The 23606-nt window shown below is 37.7% G+C and overlaps 2 protein-coding genes across 3 annotated transcripts in view; both read right to left on the reverse strand.

Moving 5' to 3' along the window:
* Positions 1–631: 631 nt before the first annotated feature.
* On the reverse strand, positions 632–13224 carry soat2 (sterol O-acyltransferase 2). Of its 2 annotated transcripts, none has more exons than XM_053232071.1 (16): positions 13055–13224; positions 10954–11107; positions 10766–10824; positions 10471–10622; positions 10323–10373; positions 10127–10234; positions 9727–10009; positions 6988–7063; positions 6162–6246; positions 5998–6043; positions 5752–5818; positions 3030–3127; positions 2324–2422; positions 2062–2197; positions 1738–1883; positions 632–1469 (listed from the first exon to the last, which is right to left on the reverse strand). In XM_053232071.1, exons 2-16 carry the CDS (start codon positions 11051–11053, stop codon positions 1413–1415), a joined length of 1563 nt encoding a protein of 520 aa, XP_053088046.1. In that variant the 5' UTR covers positions 11054–11107; positions 13055–13224; the 3' UTR covers positions 632–1412. The 2 variants fall into 2 exon arrangements, with proteins under 2 accessions (XP_053088046.1, XP_026793821.1); XM_026938020.3 differs by having other exon boundaries at positions 5752–5881; positions 13055–13222.
* Positions 13225–14319: 1095 nt separating this feature from the next.
* The window catches only part of kif5ab (kinesin family member 5A, b), a 42959-nt gene continuing 33672 nt past the window's right edge, over positions 14320–23606 (reverse strand). Inside the window, exons 21-28 of the mRNA XM_026922188.3 lie at positions 17812–17872; positions 17645–17716; positions 17444–17548; positions 17094–17310; positions 16149–16299; positions 15985–16055; positions 15810–15837; positions 14320–15684 (exon numbers count right to left, since the gene is read on the reverse strand). Coding sequence (XP_026777989.2) covers positions 15573–15684; positions 15810–15837; positions 15985–16055; positions 16149–16299; positions 17094–17310; positions 17444–17548; positions 17645–17716; positions 17812–17872 — 817 coding nt within the window. The 3' untranslated portion in view covers positions 14320–15572. The remainder of the gene's footprint in view (positions 15685–15809; positions 15838–15984; positions 16056–16148; positions 16300–17093; positions 17311–17443; positions 17549–17644; positions 17717–17811; positions 17873–23606) is intronic.

Consider the following 23606-nt stretch of genomic DNA (forward strand, 5'->3'; position numbering starts at 1 on the left):
CTTTATATGGATGGCAACACCTCCTGGAAAATTACACAACCCGAGTATGGCTTAGGGTGGTCACTGGACAGTGATTGCATTTGATTGTGGCACTACAGCAATGCATTGATGAAAGAGAATTAAGGGGAATTACATCATTTTGCCTTTATTTCTTAAAAAAAACAATCATGGTTGATTGATTTTCACTGAAGAGATCAGGTGATGGAAGAGCAATGCAATGAAGGTTTTGCTTTTCTGTGTGGCACGTTGCCTACATGTTGTATATATGTCAAAATATTGGATGAATCAGTGGACCCTGCTGCTAGCCAGGTTAAGGATTACAAGGAATTTTGGGAAAGCTCAGGGTTATCCCACTATAAAATGTAAACCAAAGACTGAACCAGTACTGAAATGTTTTTAGAGTGAAGACACTGATGAGATAAGGAATATGACTGGGTGAAGTCAATGTTAACAGGTGTCTTGTAGAAATGTGAAAACTACACAATTTACTAAAGTAAGTGTACTGTATGTCAGTACTGATTCAGTAGATAGTCTCTGTGTCTTCTTACAGAATAAAAGAGACATTAGCATTTCTTAACAATTATCAGTAATCATTTCAATGTCAGTAAATAAAACCAGGTCGCCAAAATCATTATCAGTATATGGAAGGCATTTTATTATTTTATTATTACACAGTGCACAGTTAACAAGTTACAGGAAGCAAGAAGGAGAAAAATTAAGCATACAGATATGCATTTAATGCTTCTTTTTGTCTCTCATGAGATACCTTGGAAGGTATTGAACTGTCACTTTTGAACATACCGGGCCTGTTTTTCAGTCTCGATTTAGTCCAATTCATTACGTAGTATGAATTGTCCAGCCAGATGATAAATACATTATATGGCCAAAGGTTTGTAAACACCTGACCATTGAACCTATATATGCTTTTTGAATGTCCCACTCCAGATTTACTCCCCACTTTGAGTCTTCTACTCTTCTGGGACATGGTTGTGGGGATTAGTGAGGTCAGGCACTGATGTTGGGGAAGGAGGCCTGGGGCGCAGTCAGCATTTCATTTCATCCCAAAGGCGTTCACATGCTGGAACAGGTTTGGACCTGTTAGTTCCAGTGAAGGGAAGTCGTATTGCTACAGCATACAGTGACATCCTATACAATTGTCTGCTTCCAACTTTCTTGCAACTGTTTAAAGAAGGCCCACAAATGGGTGTGATGGCCAGGTGTCCACAAATCTTTGGCCATATAGTGTAGACACCACATTATTGATGAGTTGATGTTGAGTGATGATGATTGATGGATGATGATGATGATGACGATGATGATCAGGCTGTATATTGCCTTTTGCTATGCCTAGATCAACTGCAGTCATCATATAAAGTAACAATGACTGTAGCAGCATTAGATAGCATTAGATGTTATCCCTTATAACTACATGTCCAGGATCTTGGTGTCACCAACTCCCAGAACCCTGTCTGTATGTTGGAAAAAAAAAACACAAAAAACACTATATTCAAGATTTCAAATTCAATCTGCTCCTTCAGCACCATCAAGTGGCCATAACCGCACTGCTACTACTATACAATTATGGAGGAGCTCACATCTTAGCTCACCCAGTCTTGTAAAGTTAGTTTCACAACAATGTTTAAAACTGCCATTAAACATGCTAGTATAATCTAATATCTAATAGCTACATGCAGTAAATTGTAGCAGTCAGTCATGTAGTGGTGTCATGTCTCTTACCCCAGTACGTGGGCAGTGAACCTGAGCGTACCATTCCAAGCAGTATAGGCACACCTGCACACCTTGACCAATGAACAGACATGTCCACATAATAATGTTCCACACAGGACCTTTGCGCTTGTCATTGAGGGTGAAGTTGAAGACCACTGTGATAGTAGATATATGTTCTTATTTTTACTGATATAAATGTATCAAAAAGTGCAAATAAATGTATTTAAGGCAGACTTTCCACAAAACATGCTTTGATCTCTATTACTTAAAAAGTATTGAAAAAGTGCTTTTGCCTTTTTCATTTCTGAGGTACTTTGTTGTGTGCTGTCTTACCTCCAATAACTGCGAACAGACAGAACATCACAGGGTAGAAAAAGCCAAAGCCCATGGTAAAAGCATATTCATGAACAAAAGCTGAAACTGCGAACACAGACAGTGTGGCTACTGAGCGGAGACGATGACCCGATAACTGAGAAGAAGATGAGGGAGAGGGATGAGAGAGATTAGCAGAATTTAGTGTTTCATTTACAGTCTTGGACAGACACCATGTATGTGGGGATAATTATAGATACAATTAAGATATAAAGTGTCTTACCCAGAGGAAGTCCCTGTAGGCATAATAATAGAGCCAGTCATGCACCACAATGTTCCAGGTGCGGTAGTAGTTAGCGAACGAGGTGGAGTTCCACCAGTCCTAATCATAGGAAAGAGATGAGATATTGTGATTGTTTTCACTGGATTTCACTGGATCACACTTAGATTTTTGATGCATGTGTGGCAGCTTGGGAAAACCCTTCACATGGTGAAAATTTGACATTTATGCTACACATAAATATGAAATCTGCAGGTTTTCCTGAGCTAAAAAAAAAAAAATCCTGAATTTTTGCATGCATCTCAACCAGAAGTATATTTACAGCATTATGAAGTCTGCTTACCCCAAAAGTGAAAAAGGAGAAAATTGTATTTAAAAACTGTGATCAACTGTGTGAGGAAATCATACTTAGCTAGCAAGGTTTTAGATATATTTAGACTGCATTTACTGATGCATTTATTAAACTGGCTCCTTACCTGACATGATGTTTGCAGGAAGATAGCCTAGGCAAATTTAAAAAGTAAATCAAAACATTTCCATTATGTTTTGGTAAAACTGATGTTATTTATGGTATCTTTAAGCTAAACTGTCAAAGTAAGTTGTTGAAAAAAAATTGGCAGAAACCTGATTTTTCATGTTTTTTGGGTTTTCCCAGACCACCACACTTATGTAATTAAGTGTAAGTCAAACATTGGATGAGATTTCTCACTTTGTAAAACATCCGATCAGCAAAGCGCAGCATCTCAGCAAAGGCATTGAGCCAACAGTGCAGAAAAGCAAAAAAGCCCAGTAGGAGCATCAGCATACCTGACAGAGATAGATAACACAAGCACCTACACTTATTTTAAAAGCAATATAGACATGCATCATTCTGCGTGAGACAGTATAAAAAAAGCAGCTATTAAGAGGACCCACAGTTCTGTGAGTTCATAATACTGTGTTACGGAACTTTGGACAAGTGCACACACACACAGATACACACACTCACACAATGCAGACTTTTCGCTCAGTATGTTGTGCAACAGTCTAGACATTTCTCTCTCATCTCTCCTACGTATGGCCTGCATGTGCATATCTCTCCCATATACTACTCCCATGTGTGTATGTGTGTCAGAGTACCAGAGAGAGAGAGAGCCCTTATAGAACAGAAATATATTATCATATATGGGGAAAATTTCAATTTATTCACTAATATATGGCAATATGTATAGCAATATTTCCCCCCAGTGTATTTTAAATATATTGTTGAACATGTTTACAGCTCTTTATAGCATATATAGCACTTCTGCATGCAAATATTGAGAACTGTTTAAGACAGAGCATTATTTATGTTTATTTTGAAGTATCATAAAGTTATGGTATAGTTAATATGCCACTGTTTCCTTAAATGTAAAAAATAAGAGGGAAAAATGTAGGCATATTCATATACAGTCCCCTCCAAAAGTATTGGACTGGCAAAGTCAATTCGTTTGTTTTCACTATACACTGCAGACGTTTGGGTTTGAGATCAAAAGATGAATATGATACGATAGACCAGAATTTCAGCTTTTATTTCCTGATATGGAATGGACATCAAACAGGTCAGTCAAGGAAAACAACAGCAGTTGATGACAGAATCATTGTGAGAGCTGTGAAGAAAAACCCAGTCAGTGACATCACCAACAACCTCCACAGGGCAGGGGTGACGGTATCACAATCCACCATTTGAAGAAGACTTCGAGAGCAGATTGGAATTCACAAAGAAATACAGACATGAGCCGCAAATGTTAACCTCTACCAAAGTGATGGAAAGCCAAAGTGTGGAGAAAGAAATGAGCTGCTCATGATCCAAAACATACAAGATCATCGGCCAAGTAAGGTGGAGGTAGTGTCATGACTTGGGCTTGAATGGCTTCTTCTGGAACAGGCTTGCTAATCGTTATTGATGATGTTACTCATGATGTTAGCAGCGAAATTAATTCTGAATCTACAGAAACATTTTATCTGCCATTTTACAGAGAAATGCATCTAATCTAATTGGGAGGAACTTCATCATGCAGTAAGACAATGAGCCAAAACACACTGCCAACACAACAAAGGACTTCATCAGGGGAAAAAAGTAGAAGGTTTTAGACTGGCCAAGTCAATCACCAAACCTTAACCCAATTTAGCATGCATTTCACCTGCTGAAGAGGAGACTAAAGGGAGAAACAACCCAAAACAAACATCAACTGAAAGCAGCTTCAGTACAAGCCTGGAAAAGCATCACAAAAGAATGCAACAGTTTGGTGATGTCAGTGGATCATCAGGTTTATGCAATTATTGCTATCAAGGGATATGCAAGGGATATGTTACTATACCTTTGCTCAAAATTGGGTTGTCTGCCACCAAAGGCGCCATGTTCTAAGTTGTTTAACACATCTGGATGTAAATGAAAGCTGAAATTTTGATCTATCATTTTATATTCATCTTTTGATCTCAAATCCAGATGTATTCAATGTATAGCAAAAACAAACAAATTGACCTTGCCGTTCCAGTACTTTCGGAGGGGACTGTATTTAAATAAAAATCATGTATCACATATTCATTGCAATATACAACCTACCTATAAATACATGTTTATACATATATCAGTATTCTTATCCACATAAACAAGAAAATGTGGAATGCAGGAAAGAATTGTGACTGTAAATGATATATATTTTCCCATATATGAAAAGCGGCAGTGATCTGTGAACTTTTCCACAAGTTAAATTGGCTTATATATCATGAACCGACAGAAAATAGCCCATAATATTGAAGTGGGGGAATCAATATCATTTGCAAAATTAGAAAAAACTTAAACTGTGTTTGCATAGGCATTCATTCCTTTTGCTGTGAACCAGTGGTCTTCATCCAGTCTGACAGAGCTTGGGCAATTTTGCCAAGAAGTTTGGGCAAAAATATCAGGATCAAGGTAATCGAAACTGATAGACATATATCCCAGAAGACTGTAAGTGCAGCCAAAGGTGGTTCTACCAAGTATTTGCCCAGTGGTTTCAATACTTATTCAACCAACAAATGTTAGCTTTTTTGTTTAATTAATCTTTGTGTCACAGTTAAAATATATTGCTCCTTCAAATGTTAGGCATATTTTATAAATCCAGTTGTACAAAATATCACAATCAAGTACATTTCAATTCCAGATTGTAATACTATATAATGTGGAAATGTTCAAGGGAGTGAATACTTATGCAAGGCACAGTATATAAGTTCAGGTTCAAGTAGGCTTTTTCATTCCTCTCATCACAGACAGATGTATATATTGTCTCTATATTATACAATCCAGTTTACTGGTTAGCAATATATTGTCATCTATTTCTTTTCCATAAGTGGAGGAGTGAGAGAGAGTGGGTGTATAGAAGCATGATAATTAGTGTGTTTGTGTGTGTGGGTGGGTCTGTGGTACGTACCTGGTAAGGTTGAGTGAAACACAGCCAGAACCAGAGTGCGTCGACTGAATGGCTGATTGCTCTCATTCTTATACACAGGGATACACAGACGTACCAGGATAAAGTAGAGGTAAAACAGACTTCCCAAAATCTACAGCAGTATGGAGGGTTCAAAAGGACAATATATATTATTTAATGTCAGAATTCTCGATAAAGTCAGCATTAATATCATGTGAGTAATATGATCAAAATCTGAAACTGGGTCACCATTGCAAAGTTCCTCCCCACATAGTTCCATCTGATATAAGGGTTTCTGGGAATAAATACCACAACATTAAACACATTTCTTTTGTGTTTGATATAATTTATAATGCCAGTGGTCTTCGAGACTAAGTTAGCGATCTAATGATTAAAAAGTGAGGGATATTTACCGAGGGTATGTCTCCCTGTAGATCAGAGTTGGGCAAAACAGGAAGTATAGATAGCTGGAAAGAGCAGGGAATCTGGCAGCCTCACCTGGAACACACAAAAAAAAAGCATTTAGAGTTTCATCGCAGTTTAATCCCAAGGCAGTATTTTCAAAGTCCATATTTTAAGGATTGGCCTGGGATATTGTTTTAAATCCTACGCAACATCTAAATAATACAGTATATACATTCAAACATTCATTTATTTACAGTAACCGTATTATACTGGTCAGGGTCTGGATTCATCACGACCCTGACCGGTATAATACGGTTACTGTAAATAATATATACATTCAAACATTCATTTATTTACAGTAACCGTATTATACCGGTCAGGGTCGTGATGAATCCAGAGCCTATCCTGGGAACACTGCGCACAAGGCAGGAATACACACTTGATGGGATGTCATTGCAGGGCACCATGCACACACATTCACACACTCATACACTCATTTAGAGTAGTCAATCAAATTATGTGGATATGGAGGTTTTTGGGAAGAACCCCACGCAGACACAGGAAGAATATGAGAAACTCTACAATGACAGTAATCCAAGCTCATGACTGAACCAGAGACCCAGGAGCTGTGAGATGGCAACACTATCCACTGCCAAATGTATTCCGAATTGGTTCTGTAGGACCCATCTTTACCAGGTATTCAGTGCTCTTAATTGCTTGGTCTTGGTGTATTGGAAGCTGGGAGAAATCAAAAGCGTGGACCACTGAGGGTCCCAGAGGACTGAACTGAAAGGTGGCATTAGAAGGTTTAGTAGGCAAACTAAGTAGAATTACCTTTCTTTGATTTGGCTCTGAGGACTGCCACCACCGTCTCCCGAATAAAGGAATAGCTCTTCATCAGGAATCTTATCTGGTAAAAAAGCATCCAGCAAAGTCAGGTTTTATCCAAGTCTTTAGCAAACATTGTTTTACTAATGTAATTATTAGAGCATGACAAAAATCTTAAACAAATAGATGCTAATCTTGATCCCAGTACTTTTATGGCTCATGTCTGTATTTCTTTGCGAATTCCAGTCTGTCATGTTGTACCATAGCACAGCACTACAGAATAATTCAACATGCCCTCTCCTGTGTCTCAAAGACTGTGAATAGCTCAAAACTATGTACTACTGTATGATGAAAATGAATTATTTACTGGTGTTATCTACTTGGTATCACACAATTATTAGTCAAAAAGACCAAAAATACTAGTCATTTTTGCCATGAGAGTTTTTTTGCTTTACACTGAAGACATTTTGGTTTGAGATCAAAAGATGAGCATGAGACGATAGACCAGAATGTCAGCTTTCATTTCCTGATATTTATATCTAGATGTGAACTATTCATCAGCAGTAAGAATCTGAAGGTCAGATTGGAATTCGCAAAGAAATACAGACATGAGCCACAAAAGTTCTGGGACCAAGATGATGGAAAGATGACAAAGTGATGGAAAGGTCAAAGTGTGGAGAAAGAAAGAATCTGCTCATGATCTTAAACATAAAGGTCATCGGTCAAGCACAGTGGAGGTAGTGTCATGGCTTTGCCTTGCATGGCAGCTTCTGGGATGGGCTTACTAATCTTTATTGATGATATAACTGTTAGCAGAATAGATGTTCCAAAACTTTTACTCACCTAAAAATTGGGTTACCTGCCACCAAAAGTGCCATGTTCTAAGTTTAGGACATCTGGATGTAAAAGCTGATGATGAAAGCTGCAATTTTGATCTATTGTCTCATATTCATCTTTTGATCTCAAACCCAGATGTCTTCAGTGTATAGCAAAAACAAAAGAATTGTTGTTTTGGCCTTGCTGTTCCAATACTTTCAGAGGGGACTATGTACACTCACTGAGCACTTTATTAGGAACACTATACTAATACTGGGTAGGGCCTCCCTTTTTTAAACAAGAAGTTGAAAATGTTCCTTTGAGGTTCTGGTCCAAGTTGACATGATTGGATCACACAATTCCTGCAGATTCCTTCCTGGGAAGGCCACTGAAGAACACAGAACTCATTGTAATGTTCATGAAACCAATTTGAGATGACTTTTGCTTTGTGACATGGTGCATTATCATGCTGGAAGTAGCCTTTAAAAGATGGGGAAATTGTGGCCAAGAAGGGAAGCACATGATCAGCAACAATACTCAAATAGGCTGTGGCATTCAAGCAATGAATGATTGGTATTGTTTGGCCCAAAGTGTGCCAAGAAAACCTTCCCCACAATTACACCACCTCCACCAGCCTGAACTGTTGAAACAAGGCAGGTTGGTTCCATGGATTCATGCTGTTGGTGCCAAATTCTGACCGTACCATCTGTGTGCCTCAGCAGAAATCAAGATTCATCAGACGGGACTATGCTTTTCCAGTCTTCAACTGTCCAGTTTTGGTGAGCTTGTGCCCACTGCAGCCTCAGCTTTCTGCTCTTGGCTGACAGAAGTGGAACCCAATGTGGTCTTCTGCTGTTGTAGCCCATCCATCCATCTGGCCATTCTCCATTGACCTCTCTCACCAACACGGCATTTCTGTCTTCAGAACTGCTGCTCATTGGATGTTTTTTTCTTTATTGCACCATTCTGAGTAAACTCTAGAGACTGTTGTGCATGAAAATCCCAGGAGATCAGCAGTTATGGAAATCCTGGCACCAACAATCATGCCATGGTCAAAATCACTGAGATTTTTTCCCCATTCTGATGGTTGGTGTGAACATTACTCAAACCTGCTGGCCCGTATCTGCATGATTTTATGCATTGCACTGCTGCCACACGATTGGCTGATTAGATGATTGCATGAATGAGTATTTGTACAGGTGTTCCTAATAAAGTGCTCAATGAGTGTATATCTGATAATCTGATAAGTTTACCTTAGCATTGAGCACTTAATTCCTGCCACACTGAATAACCTTTTTAGACCTCCTAACTTTTGCTGTAATTAAAACATTATCTTATACTTATCTCATTATTCATTGCTTATCTCAATTCTCTTTCCTTTTCACTATATGACTATATAGTATATTATCAATTCTCTCTACAAGTTTGAGTTTGGTTTCCTCTCAAGGAGTTTTTCCTTATCTTTGTTCACTTTCCTGAACTCTATGTAATCTCCTTAATTCTCTCTACGATGTGCTTTCCTTCTGGCCTTTGGCCCCTTCTTGCTGATTAGACCAGTCATTGTTGGAATTGCATTATGTACGTGGCTGTATTGTACACTATTCTTTGTCTAAACACGTCTGTTTTATTTACTGTAGGTGTTTGTGTTACCTGTATGGTGAAGGACCTGTAAGGCTAATGTATTGGAATATTCACCTTTTTTTATTAACTTAATACCAGCAGTAAATGGGGGACACTGACAGATAGTGAACTAATGGAGCATGAAGCAGGACAATGTGTGATTATCAGACTCAAGTCATAGTTCCTGGCTAACCATTTAACAACTGAGATTGTGCAAACAACATCTAGCCTTGTAATATCACAGAGCTGAGTCACATATAAATGAGAACATGCCAACTGTGACTAATTTCTATTGTATTCTCACAATACCTGTTCAAGGATGATGATGAAGCGTGATGCTGGGGGCAACTGGTAGTGCAGGACAACATATACAGGAAAATAACCCAGCACACTCATTTCAGCTGCCAACAGCACCACAGCTGTTGCTACTGATACTGGCTTCTTCCACTGGAAGTGATGGTACAGTTCCTGCCACTGGCTCAGAATATAGTATGGTCCAAGCAGGGTGTAACTGAACATGATAAGCCAGGCCCATATGACAGTGCCCAGCTGACCAAAGGCATAGAAGAACAAGTCAAAATCTAGAACCAGCCTGAAATAAGGAAACAATGTATCAGATGCAATTAAAGTATGTTGTATAATTGCTAAGGTTCTTGTTACAACTCAGTTTTTGTAACAAAGAGATGTAGAACAGGTATAGCAAACACACCTGCCCTGGTCAATGTAATCCACTGCCAATGTGCTGATGATGAAAAGTAAGAGAGCAGCAATGAACATGTGATAAATGGTCCGGATGTGACTGATCTCAAACAGCTCGCTAGAGAAAAAGAAAATAAAATTGTAAAACATTTTAAAAATATTCCCTGCATTACAGACATACAGTATTAATTTCTATTCACACTTACTCAAGTATGGACTGCCTGGCAACAAACACCTTTCCATCCTGCATTCTATGTCTGAAATCATAAAGATTAATTTAATGATTTTTACACTGGAGTTGATATTACTGCAAAGAGCTGGCAAAAAAATAGTGAGCACATTTTATGATTTTACCTCCTAGTTTTTCCATCAGTCTGTTGGTGTGTATTCTCAACTGCATTTGAATGTGTGCTTTGGGAGAACGACTGCAATGAGTCTGTAAGCACTTTGTCCAACACCTCACTCATCTGAGCTTTTACTTGCTCAATGACCTTTGCTTTTATCCGCTGATTAGGGAAGAGTGATATATCAGCATGTGTTCCAAGGACATAGATTGGTTTTAAAGCAGATAAGGGGCAATACGACCTGTAAGGCTGTATAATAGCGCACAGGTTTTTATGATCTTAAGACTTAAACAAATTCCTTTTACCTCTACATGCCTTGTCCACTGCTGCATATCTTCTGAATTAAACTCTGTGTGTTTGGCATCTGCAAACATACACATTTGTCTGTTCACTGACCATCCAATGTACTTTAAAGCACTTCACCATAATAATGATAATTTAGTTATGTTCTTATATTAAAAAAAACTGAAAGATGTGTGGGATTCATACCCACCCTGTCTGACAGGCCCGTTTTCTGTGGGAGAAGGACTACTATGGGATGACAGTCCACTGGCACGATGCACCACATTACTGCTAGTCTTGCTGGCTGCCATGATTATTCCACTTGCAGAAGGTTTTAGCTGGAATTAGCTTGACTTGAGTTGCATCTGAGGTGCAAGGGAAAAACTTGTAATTGCAGATATGTTTTCATCACACAAAGAGAAAAGCTTAGAAAAGTAAAGTAAGAGCTTTCATGTGAAGTCTGTCTAAGTGTGTGTGTGGCCTCTATATTCGTTTATATTTACACTGACCTCTGGTTACCTGTGGTGTTATTCTGAGGCATTGTCCCCAGTCACTGAGACTAGGTTATCACATAATGTAAACAATGTTACGTATTAGTTTGATCCCGAGAGCGCATTGCTTTTCAGTTTAATTTTTTTAAATAGTTTTAAGCAATTACAGTGTAAAACTTGCCACATATATTCATTCATTCATTCATCTTAAGAGAACTACTTCATCCTGGTCAGAGTTGTGGTGGGACAACTCTGTGGTGGGACAACAGATGGGACACCAGTCATTCAATTCATTATGTTTTATTTGTATAGTGCGTCTAACAATTGACATGGCCACAAAGCAGCTTTACAGAAATATATAAATTCAGGATATAAATTTTAAATTTACATCATTCACACCTACAGGAAATTTAGTGTAACCAATCCACCTACCTGCATGTTGTTGGACAGTGGAAGGAAACCGGAGAACTTAGAGGAAACACACGTGAACAATGGGGAGAACGTGTAAAACTCCACACAGCTCAGGATCAAACCAGGGACTCTGGAGCTGTGAGGTGGCAACACTACCTGCTGCACTGTGCCACCCCACATATATCCAGTACCATGATTATTTTTATAGCATTAGCTTATTTTTGCCAAAAAAGTCAGATTGAACCTTATAATTCCAAGGTCTTGAATAATAGTTTAAATGAATGGAGCATCTCACTACTGAATTTTCATTTATTTCAGCTTATGATACGTTCACTATATGGCCAAAATTTGTGGACACCTGACCATCGCACCCACATATGAGTCCTCCTCAAACTGCTGCTACAAAGTTGGAAGCATAGAATTGTATAGAATGTCTTTGTATGCTGTCTTTGTATGCAGCATTACTGTTTCCCTTCAGTGGAACTAAGGGGCCCAAACATGTTCCAGCATGACAATGTCCCTGTGCATGAGGTCCATGAAGACACGGTTTGCCAAGAAGAACTTGAGCTGCACAGACCCCTGACCTCAACCCCATGGAACACCATTGGGATGAATTGGAATGCTGACTGCACCCCAGGTCTTCTCGCCCAACATCAGTGCAGGGCCTCGCTAATGCTCTTGTGGCTGAATGGAAAGTCACGCTCCAAAATCTAGTGGGAAGCCTTCCCAGAAGAGTGGAGATTATTAGTAACAGCAATAGGGGGACTAAATCAGGAATGGGATGTTCAAAAAGCACATATGAGTGTGATGGTCAGGTGTACAAATACTTCTGGCCATATAGTGTATATTTAGACTGTTGACTTTACAATAATTGATTTCTCTTATTTATGTCTCCACATATTGTGCACTATTGTCACATCAGTGCATAAATTTACCTTGTATATTTACCTTGTAAGGGAAGCAATGATAATTAATTTGGGTAGATTCAAGAGTTTCAAATATGCAGTACAAGAATTTCAATACTCAAGTTTACTTTTAACAAATTATTACATGCAAGGAGCATTTATTTATCATCTGTATCTGCAAATCTATAAAACTGTATATTGAACAAAGGCTATGTGATATTTGTATTCAGAATTGCTATTTACAATTTTTCAGATCAATATTAATGAAAAAAGGACAGCATTTTGTGGAAAAAAACAAAGATATATTAATTTTCTTGTGGTTGCTCAAAACCGGTTAGGAAAACATTATTACTGAGTAATTGAGGACTATCATAATGTTAGATTTCTGGGGGGTTTTTGTAAAATTTTTATATGTAACATGATTCAAAATAGTCAGCAACAAATTTTGGAGTAATTTTTATTTATATCTAAAATCTAAGCAGTTTAGAAAGAGAGTCAAACTCACCTTTAACCTCTTCTCTTCGTCAAACCTTCTACATCCTTCCCTCCGAGCACCAGGATTATCTGTTGGGTGTGTGTGTGTGTGTGTGTGTGCACGTGTGTGACAGAAGTCTGTCCTTTTGATTCCCTATCCTGAACTTCGTCCTGTGTCCCAGGTCCATGCGTTGGCTCAGCTGTTGCCTCTTCTCTCTCAGTGGGTGCTACATGTTCCCTCTTATTGATCTGTTTGGGAACCCAGCCCCATTTTACTAACCTTTGCTACGTACACAATACTCACGTCCAAAAAAGTCCTTTTTTCTTTTTTTTAAATCTTTTTTCACTTTTTCTGCTTCCCGTTCATTCTTTCTTATCCAACATTTAAAATTAATCAAGGCCTTATGACATCAAGGGCTTGATTGTATTATCTACAATTATCTGAATCTTCTGTAAAGGGAACAATGCATAGGCTGCATGAATGTGCACTCTGTTAATAATATTATCTTCCAAAGGAACAGCTTAAATAGTCATAACATACTGTATGTTTGTTGATGTTTGAACTTCAGTGGCTCTTTAGTGGCACTCTGTTTGGAATAAGTTTGGACTTTAGAGCCAGTTCCTGTCTCTTTATGGCACCATTAATAGCCCATTATCTGCCTAAGGTCTGCTTAAAAAAATAGCTTGTTGCATTGCAGTATTGCCAAATCATCATACAAAAGAGAAGAACAGATATTAGCAAATACATTTAGCTATAGCAGTGAGTTTTCAAGAATAGTAATAATATAACAGAAATGTTGATAACAGGAATGGATATTAATACTAATAATAATAGTTAAAGTTGTAATAATAGTAACAACTGTAAAGAAGTAAAATAAAACCAGATAGATGACAATTCTCTTGTACTTATACCGAGTCTGCATTTATACCACCATGTTTCGATAGCCTCTGTATTTTGAGTTTGTGTGTGTATATGGTTCTGTGTTTGGTTCTTAGTCGCTGTGTTCATGTAATCTGTCACAGTATACTGCTACTGTGTCATTGCCTCTGTCACGGGGCACCAGATAGTGAAGTTATAATGAATTATTGGATTATACAGCAATGCAGAAGTGGTGAGTTTGGTTTAGCGAGTAACAGGAGCTCATATTCAGAAACAAAGATCATTGTCACATAGGTTTGGAATTCATCTTGCATTAAGAATTATACATTTGATAATCCAAGTGCAATAGAAATTAATCAGAATCAAGTCTATTTTCCATTCGCAAATATATCTATTTCAAATAACAGTCAAAAGCATAACATTTAGAGATGTATTTTTTATTGACACATTTTCCTGAGTAAGGCCATCTTATCTGCTACAGATGCATGTTGCGCAGCGTGCACTATATTTTAGTCACAAGAAAAATACAAAAACAAAGCCATAAAAAATATAGTAACTGCAAACAACTGCCTGATTCCAAATTATTTATTTTTTTTTACAAATCTCCACTGCATTACATTAGGAAATATTGCCCAACTATTGTATATTAGGCTAAGTTAGCAAAATATGTGTAATTTATATGCATGCACACCCTAGGCCTGGACTACATTAGTAGTCCCCACCCCCCACAGCCATCACTGCCCCCCAAATCCAACACTTCAGTTAATCTCTGTCAAAAAACAATTTCATGTTTCAAAAAGCACAATCAAATTTCTTGTTTATGAATCAGATGGGTTCAGATGAAGGTCACTGAATAGACTTTTCAGAGCTTAGTGAAACACTTTGTACCAGAGTAACTTCGCAAAACAAATATCCATTTGTATTAGCTCTGAGGTTTATGCACTTAATTCCATCTTTATTATCAGGATGTACAGGTAGTATTTCTGACCTTCTTTATTTTCTCATCCTAACTGGCTGATTAGGAGAGAGCCACAGCTACAAGCACACAGAGAGGTACACATAAGGCCCATGTTGAGTCATGCCTGTTCAGTGAGTGAATGAGAGATCTTCATTTAATAGTCGATAGTTAAGCAACTACAGCCTGATCTACAATACATATGGTGCCTATGTTTGTGACTATTCATCCCAATATAACATGATATATCCCAATATATCATCATACATAAATACACACAACTAACTTGATTACACTGCCATCTCACATCATCTCAAGATTCTCATACAGTATTTGTGTGTACTATATATAGCAAATGCTGATCTTCAAAACACAAAACAGCACCATCTGCTGGTTGACTTTAAAAGCTATATATTGCGTATACAGAACAGAGAAATGCAGAGGCCTTTTCTGTGAAGGTCCTTTCGCAGGCAACATGCACGTATACAGAAAAGGACTTACAACATGTTATCTATGACAGAGACAAGCATTGATGTTCTTAATGCTCTTATAGCAATAAATTATAACATATCTAAATGTTAGAACAAGATTCAGTATTAGATGGAATATTATCTACTGAATACCACTAAGTTAGGAGAGTTATTTCAGTTATATCTGTATACTCTGTGCTTCTGGTATGTTTTGTGTACCTCGTTTGGCACATTTTCTAAGTGACTAGCTGGTTGCTTGCTCCTGTTGGATAACTGGTTGTTGCTGTTTGATCTGGTCAGGAGGAGCCCTGCAGTGCTCATCATTGCTACACACTGAACAGTCACTGAGAGGCACGCTATGGCAGGAATCAGAAGCCATCACCGGATTTTTTTTATTAGAGCCACACAGAAACAGAAAGCTTGATATTAACATATTTTCTGTATAACATTTAAAGTATTTAAGTAAGGTATTAAAACCTACCTGTTGTCATTGATGTCTGTGGTATTCCCTGTGAATAAATACCAACACTGTAAACCTGATATTTATAAACAAGGATTATTCTGCTAGAGGTAACCTGTTAAATACAAAAGCTGTAATTAAATTAGTGCAATTAATTTGACTCAGAATCTCCAGTTTAATACATAGAGTAGTTTACCATTGACAGTGTTAAGCTTGTGAGTGCAGTTTAGCGACTCATTTGCTGTGCTGTGTCTGTCCTCAGGAACTCTGTACAAAATGCAAATGCACACACCATGTCAATCAAAATAATATGTATATGTGTGTATATATAACAACATGTAATGTATAAGCATAACTCACTTGTCCATATAGTTTGATTTATTCTTTATGCGGGGTTGAATGGCTCTCTGAAACAATACATTGCTAAATGCAATTCTTGGATCATTGGTGCGCACGAATGTGTGATTGATTGGTGAGTATGCAGGGTAGTGCCCCGGTCGAACAGGTTTGGCTGAGAAAAGAAATATGTAACATGTTATCAATATTAGGAACCATGCAATTAAAGTGGAAAATATACACTATATGGCCAAAAGTATGTGGACACTTGACCGTTCACACCCACATTTGGGCCTTCCCTAAACTGTTGCCACATATTTGTCTACAATGTCTTTGTATGCTGTAGCTTTAAGATTTCTCCTTTACTGGAACTAAGGGGCCCAAACCTGTTCCAGCATGACAATGTCCTGTGGACAAAGTAAGGTCCGTGAAGACATGGTTTGTCAAGATTGGAGTGGAAGAACTCGAGTGTCCTGCACAGAGCCCTGACTTCAACCCCACTGAACACGTTTGGGATGAACTGGAATGCCTCACCCAACATCTGATCTCACTAATGCTCTTGTAGCTGAATGGGCAGAAATTCCCACAGCCACACTCCAAAATCTAGTGGAAAGACTTCCCAGAAGTGTAGAGGCCATTACAGCAACAAGGGGTGGAGTATATCTGGAATGGCATGTTCAACAAGAACATATGGGTGTGATTAGTCAGGTGTGCATATAATTTTGGTCATATAGCGTATGTCCTGATTCCAAAAAAAAAATATTGTTGTGCAATATTTTATTCTGTTGCTTAGACTTATTATTAAAATACTAATATTATTATACACTACACATCTGCATTGTTACTTAACACAGTATGAAATGTCAGAGTTGCTATAAATGTAGCATAATCAGTAAATTTGTATGGTCAGCCTATCTTGCGCTATATAGATTAAACAGGTCAGTTGGTGCTTTGTTGATGTCAACTGACCAATCAATGCAGTATTAGGGCGATGAAAGAAGTTCTTGGTTCTCATGACCTCTCTAATACGCTCAACTTCGTGCTGGTAGCGGCGCCGGTCTTTCATGGCTCCTTCTTTGGCTTCTTTCAGTGCACCCTCCAGTGCGCGAACTCGCTCAGCTGTAGAACGAAGACGCTTCTCCAGTTTAGGAAGTTCACAGCGCAGATCTGCGTTATCACGCACCAGCTGAGAGACAAGAGAGCAAGAAAGGAAAAAAATCAATTTGGAGTACAACTGAAATAAGAAATAAGAATTATTTGAGAGCACATGCCCCACGTCATGTTTAATACCACCAGCAAACTCATTCTGTAACACTGACCTGTTTGTGTACTTTTGTAAGCTGTTCCAAGTTGTTCTCAAGAAAGGAAATCTTCTGCTTCTGGGTGGAAAACCCTCCACTATCATCGAGTTCCATTTCAGAGCTCTGCAAAAACAACAACGGACAGACAGATGTCTCGATTTTGAAGAGGGTTTTAGTGGAGCAATCAACATGAGGCATTTCACATTTCATTGTACTCACTCGTTTAACTCGAGTTGTGAGGTCTTGAACAAAAAGCTTCCTCAGGTTGTGCAAGCTCTGGAGCTCACAAGCCTTGGTAATGGGGTTGTGGGAGGGGGTGAGAGTCATAGTTACTATCATTGCATGATTTACTTTTCAGGCTTATGTGCTAACGGTGAAATACTCACAACAGTTTCTTCCAGCCTTTTCATGTCTTGTTTAGCCTGCTCATGGCGTTCATTGAGATATCTGCTCACAGAAATCACAATCCCAACACACTCTATCAGATTAGATTTCACAACTGCTATTAGCTGTACTATTAACTATATGTTCCATGGAACTCTGACTGGTATCAATCATTTTCAGATAGAAATAGAAATCATTTTCAGATGTCTATGCAGCAAACCTTTTCATGGCTGTGTTGCTTTTTTTTAATACTGGACAACAATATTAATTATACCAACATATCATCACCCTTTGATAATCTGCAGTGCTATAGCACGATGTGTGAATTGTGTGCACAGTCTAATCTATCATGCTTTTTTTACATTTTACTTTTTTTCATTCCCATGTACGAGTTCTTTCATTTCCTAGCAAAGGGACTCTGAGTATTTGTGATTATATGGCCCTTGGCTTGTCAATAGGTCTTTGATGGCCAAAAGTGAGCTCAAAGCTAGCATCTTTCTGTTTAAATCTGATAAGTTACATTGCATTGATCTAATAATTATGAGAGTTATTTAAATCTGATAAGACACTTTCAGCTCTCAATTTCCACTTGTCTAAAATGTAATTATGGAATGGCAGTTAAAAGCAACTGTGGAAGTCGAGGCAATATTTGGAAGACCAAGAAAACTCTCTACTATAATTGCTGTATGCTGGCCATTAAAGCAAAACCACTGTATGACAGCAAGGACATGCAGGAAGCTTTATCTGACACAGAAGTGGTGGTACACTAAACATGATTGCATGAAGTCATCACAAAATCCAACATCTAAAGTATACAAAACAACATCTATGTGGACTGATCAAGTCAAAATGGAACTCTTTAGCCACAACCCCCAAAGGTTTGTTTGGAGAAAAAAGAAGCAGCATTTAATGGAAAGAACACTTTGCCAGTTGTTAAGCATTGGGGTGGATCTATTATATTTGGGGTTGTGTGGCAGCCAGTGGCACAGCAAACATTGCATTGGTAGAAGAAAGACTGGATTCCTGTAAATATCTGCAAATTCTGAAAGCAAATATGACACAGTCAGTAAAAAAACTGAAGCTGAAAAGAGGTTGGATTCTACAGCAGGACAATGATCCAAAACATACCTCAAAATCCACTATTAACTACTTCAAGTAATGCAAGCTGAAGCTTTTGGAATGGCCCTCACATTCCCCTGACATCATTAAACAACATCATGCTGTGCATCCAAGATGGGCCAAGATATCTCAAAACTGGAAATATTCTGGAAGAAAGAGTGAGTGAAAAAATACTAAATACTAACTTAGTAGGGTGTCCAAACTTTTGAACATGCTACAATTACTATGTTATTTTTTGTGTGTTTTTTAAGTTTGGAGACTTTTTTTTTTCTTTGTTTGTTTGTTTTTTGTATATAGTTTGCTGCAGAAGTTGTGTTTACTTTTTTCAATTCACAAATCAATAAAATATGTCATTTGGTATGGAGCACCCATACCTTTGCATACTACTTTATGTTAAGACTCCTTTTTTTTTTTTCAAAGATTAATTAACAAAGGTCCTAAACTTAACTAAACTAATAAAGGACTCCTTTGATAATCAAATCAAGAACAATCCTAAAAATAAACAAATCTGCCAGAGAAGTTTCTTTAAATTGTCCCACAATAACTGTCCAGAAAAACATAAATGAAAGTGCATCAAGCAGCATTATTACACAGTTTCATTAAGTCCAATGTATATTGCCACATAAACAAGAAAATATTGCCATAAACAGCAAAGTGTTGTGTAAAAATGGATATATTTTTAAAATGAAACAAGTACTTTTTTTGGTATAGTAATGGAAAAACATGTCAAACTCTTTAGACTGGGGCATGTGTAATAATTGAAATTGAATAACTGAAATAGTCTGTCAATGTCTCATCTCTACCACCTTTTTCCTTAACGGTTTCTATGTCGAACTCTTGTCTGTGCTCTGACTCTTCATCTACATTTTTTTTTTTTTTTTTTTTAGAATACTGACACATAAGACCACATAACACTTAAATTATTTTTAGGCTGTTTTGCATGTACTTCAACAACTGCATTCATAAACCACTGAACTAATGGTAAACAATTTTTCTGCTGCTACTTGCAGGGGTTAAAAATTCATAATGTGTCTGGGGTGCTCCCATTTCCAAAGCTGCAGCACTGACACTAACCAAAATTCTGAAGCACACACAAAATTGTTTGTGGTACCAATATACAGTATGTGCATGCTGTTTGCAATACATGTGCTACAATACACATGCAATACAATTGTTACAAATGTAGCCTAGCTAGTTAATATTATGCTTGGATGTTCACTGTACTAAAGGTTTGACTTAGTCACCCACCAAGAAAGTTACGGGAGCAGACAGTTTTTACATTTATGCATGCAGGAGAGGGCAGTCAGTTAGGAAACTTATGGGACAAAGAAGGACACACTGATGAACATAAGAGATGTTAGCGAATGTGTCAGCTCTTTAAGTTGAATCTTAGTGCTGATTTGAATTTATGAGTCATTTGTGTTTCTGCTGCACTCATGCACTCATTGTTTGAACACTTTGGAAGCTGACAGGCACCAGCTATGTGCTCACTGCCTTGGCATTGACCATTTAAAAGAAGCAGTGGTTTAGACATCCCCTGCATTGACAGCAGGGATACCTATGCTGACACAGCGTGCCCAGCTGATGAATTTAGACACAAATCTGACCCAAATGCCACAGCATAAACAACTTGCCAGTCCTAAACGCCCATGTCCACAAAGAGTGATAAACATAGAAGCTGAGAAAGCAGCCCAAGTCACTTTCTATATGTTTGGATGATATGACAGCATATAGATGAGGAATGAGAGGATGCTATGTCTATAACAGCACTCCAGCTACTAATGACCAAGGAGTTCAACTCAAGCCACAGCAGCATGCAAAAATGAGCTGGGATTGGCTCTAAATTAGCTGTGACAGCCAACCTCAAACTGATGGTGTCCATTTTGGGGTTCTGGATAGTGATGTGATGGTATTGGACCAGGCACACTCTTTCACACAATAGCAGTCATTAAATTCGCTATGTCACAGTGCAAGGATTTTATCAAGAGCTTTAAAGGTTTTGGACTGACAGCTCAACCATGACCAGCTAACTGGCCGATTTAGGATTGATTAAATAAATAAATAAATAAATAAATAAATAAATAAATAAATAAGGGTGTGTTATTCCTAATATTAAGATTCCTCTGTGTAATTCAAAAAGCATTTAGCACTAAAACCAGGTCTTAAACTTATGAAAATATTTGGTAAAATTCTTAGGACTCAAAATTTACTCCTACTCCTACTTAGTCCAGGGCCGGACTGGGACACAAATTCAGGCTCGGTGGTCTTACTCCTTACATTTTTGCAAGGAAGAGTGTAATTCCAAAAGATGTGCTAAATTAGTAGATTTTTACCCAAAAAGACTGAGTGCTGTATTACAAGCAAATGGGAGGTGGTAGATCAGTGGTTAAGATGTTAGCCTTCTGCTTGGAAGGGCTTGAGTTCAAATCCCAGCACTGCTAAGCTGCCACAACTAAGCCCTTGAGCAAGATGCTTAACCCTCAACTCAGCTGTATATGAGATAAATGTAAGTTTCTCTGGATAGGGGCATGTGCCAAATGCTGTAAAATGTGCTTTAACAAAGTATTAATTAAGGGGTATGCACACTTATGCAACCAGATTATTGTAAGCTTTTTTTCTTCATTTGTTTTCTTTCTAAAACATTTCTATTTATTTTTCACTTGAATTTTGTTAGCTACTATATCACAGAACTGACATGATTTAACTTGGTTTCATATCACAAATACCTGCAATTTTTACAGGGATATGGGTACTTTTTATACCCACTGTATAAAAAAGCATCATATAAGTATGTATAGTGACTAGATTCCATTTATAGAATATCTTATTTGTTCAACATGACTTTACTGTATTATTTATAAAGTCATAAAGTAGACTACAAGCACAACAGGGAAGTCAAATCTAAAACTTTACAACTTTATTGGTAATTATAATGATAATTAAAGTGAGTAAACATATCAACTATCCCATTCAATATGTAGAACACATCAAAACAACAGAAGCACAGAAAAGTCCCTGCTAGCACCCGGATGCCATCTGTAGCCATAATTTTAAAAAGATGAAAAATATTCACAAATGACAGTGCCAAAACACAAAGTATAACTAAAGAATAATTGAATTCATTGCATTGGAAGACCAACCATTCTTTGTTGTCGATTGAATTTTGTAGGCTAATAGCACATATTTAGCTTTGTCTCTTTAATCCAAGGTAAAAATGTTCTTTATTCAATTGTGTCCCTGTATAGCCCGCAGGAGAGGTGGTCAGATCAGTAGCCCATGTGTCCAGGACAAACAGATTTGTCTGGTCTATTTATTTTTTTCATTCACTTGTTTGCGAAACAACAGTATTAGTATGTAGATAGCTAAACTTAAAGCTCTTCATTAAGTGCACCTTGATGCTGTCACTATAGTGCTCAAACCCCACCGCCTGCTGCACTATGCACAACAGCCACCTCATGAAGCAATTTTGACTAGGTGAATTAATTAGCATGCACAGATGATAGGTGATCTTTTCTTTATCAGGAACACACAAGTAAGAGCACTGATAGAAATAGAAGTAATACTACTACTACTTCTCCTACTAAACAACAACAACAACAACAATAATAATAATAATAATAATAATAATAATAATTAAAACTGCAAGCAGCATTTTCAGGGACCAAGCACCCAGTCTCGGTGAGCCGCACAAACACACTACAATTGCTGCCTTAGCAATTTTTTGTGAGGCTTACTCTGAAGATGACGTGTGCCAAATTTGATGACAATTGGACAAAATTTGTAGTAGGAGTAGCAAAAAAAACAGTTTTTGAAACAATCCAAGATGGCAGAAATCTAATTACATGGAAATTGATGTCATAGGGTGCACTGAACTTGTCTCTACCCAGGGAATCCCAGGATGCCTGGCTTTTAAATTGTGGACACACGGTTCAAAAGATGACCTTTTTACAAGAAAGTTCTGCCATAGACATCCTAGCCAGAAAAAGAAGAAGAAGAAGAACAATAGGGTGTCTACACACCATATGCTTGGCCCCTAATAATGAATATTTGTCAATTTACAAACAAGTTTACTTTTTTAATTAAGAACAGTTTTGGGTAATGCTTGTTCAAAGAACATTCTTAAGAACAAGTTAAGAAAGTACAGGGAGTGGGGAAATATACCCCAATCAACTTCTTCTTTGAATTGAAGCAGTGTATTACTGCCACATTGTGGACTGGAGTGTGGTTACAGATGTCAAAAAATACTTAACGTGCCAGTCCTTTTTAGCTAGTCCTTTTTAGTGTTTCAAGTTCTCTCGCCTAGTCTTGGACTGTCTACATTGCAATAACACACATATCACTGACTCAAGTGCCTGATATCCATCACACCTCCCTGTATTATGCTTCCCAATTATTTTAAGCATTGAATTTTAATCTACAGTGACCAACTTGCAAACTAGTGAATATAACCTCTTCATTCCTGTTCCTCCCTTTTACTTTTCCTGGCCGAACCTTCTTGAAGATGTCAAAAAGTTGTCATTTATCTCTCTCATCTTATATAATACATTCCAGATGAAATTGTTATTTTCTACTTTACTTGGTATTTCAGTATAAACGCTATCATAACTTTTATCAGAACCTCCATTCCTCTCTATTCCCTGGGTATGTTGGACCCCACATAAAACTAAACCTCATTTTA

The sequence above is a fragment of the Pangasianodon hypophthalmus genome, chromosome 2 (assembly GCF_027358585.1).
Source record: "Pangasianodon hypophthalmus isolate fPanHyp1 chromosome 2, fPanHyp1.pri, whole genome shotgun sequence".
In the NCBI taxonomy this organism is placed as follows: Eukaryota; Metazoa; Chordata; class Actinopteri; order Siluriformes; family Pangasiidae; genus Pangasianodon; species Pangasianodon hypophthalmus.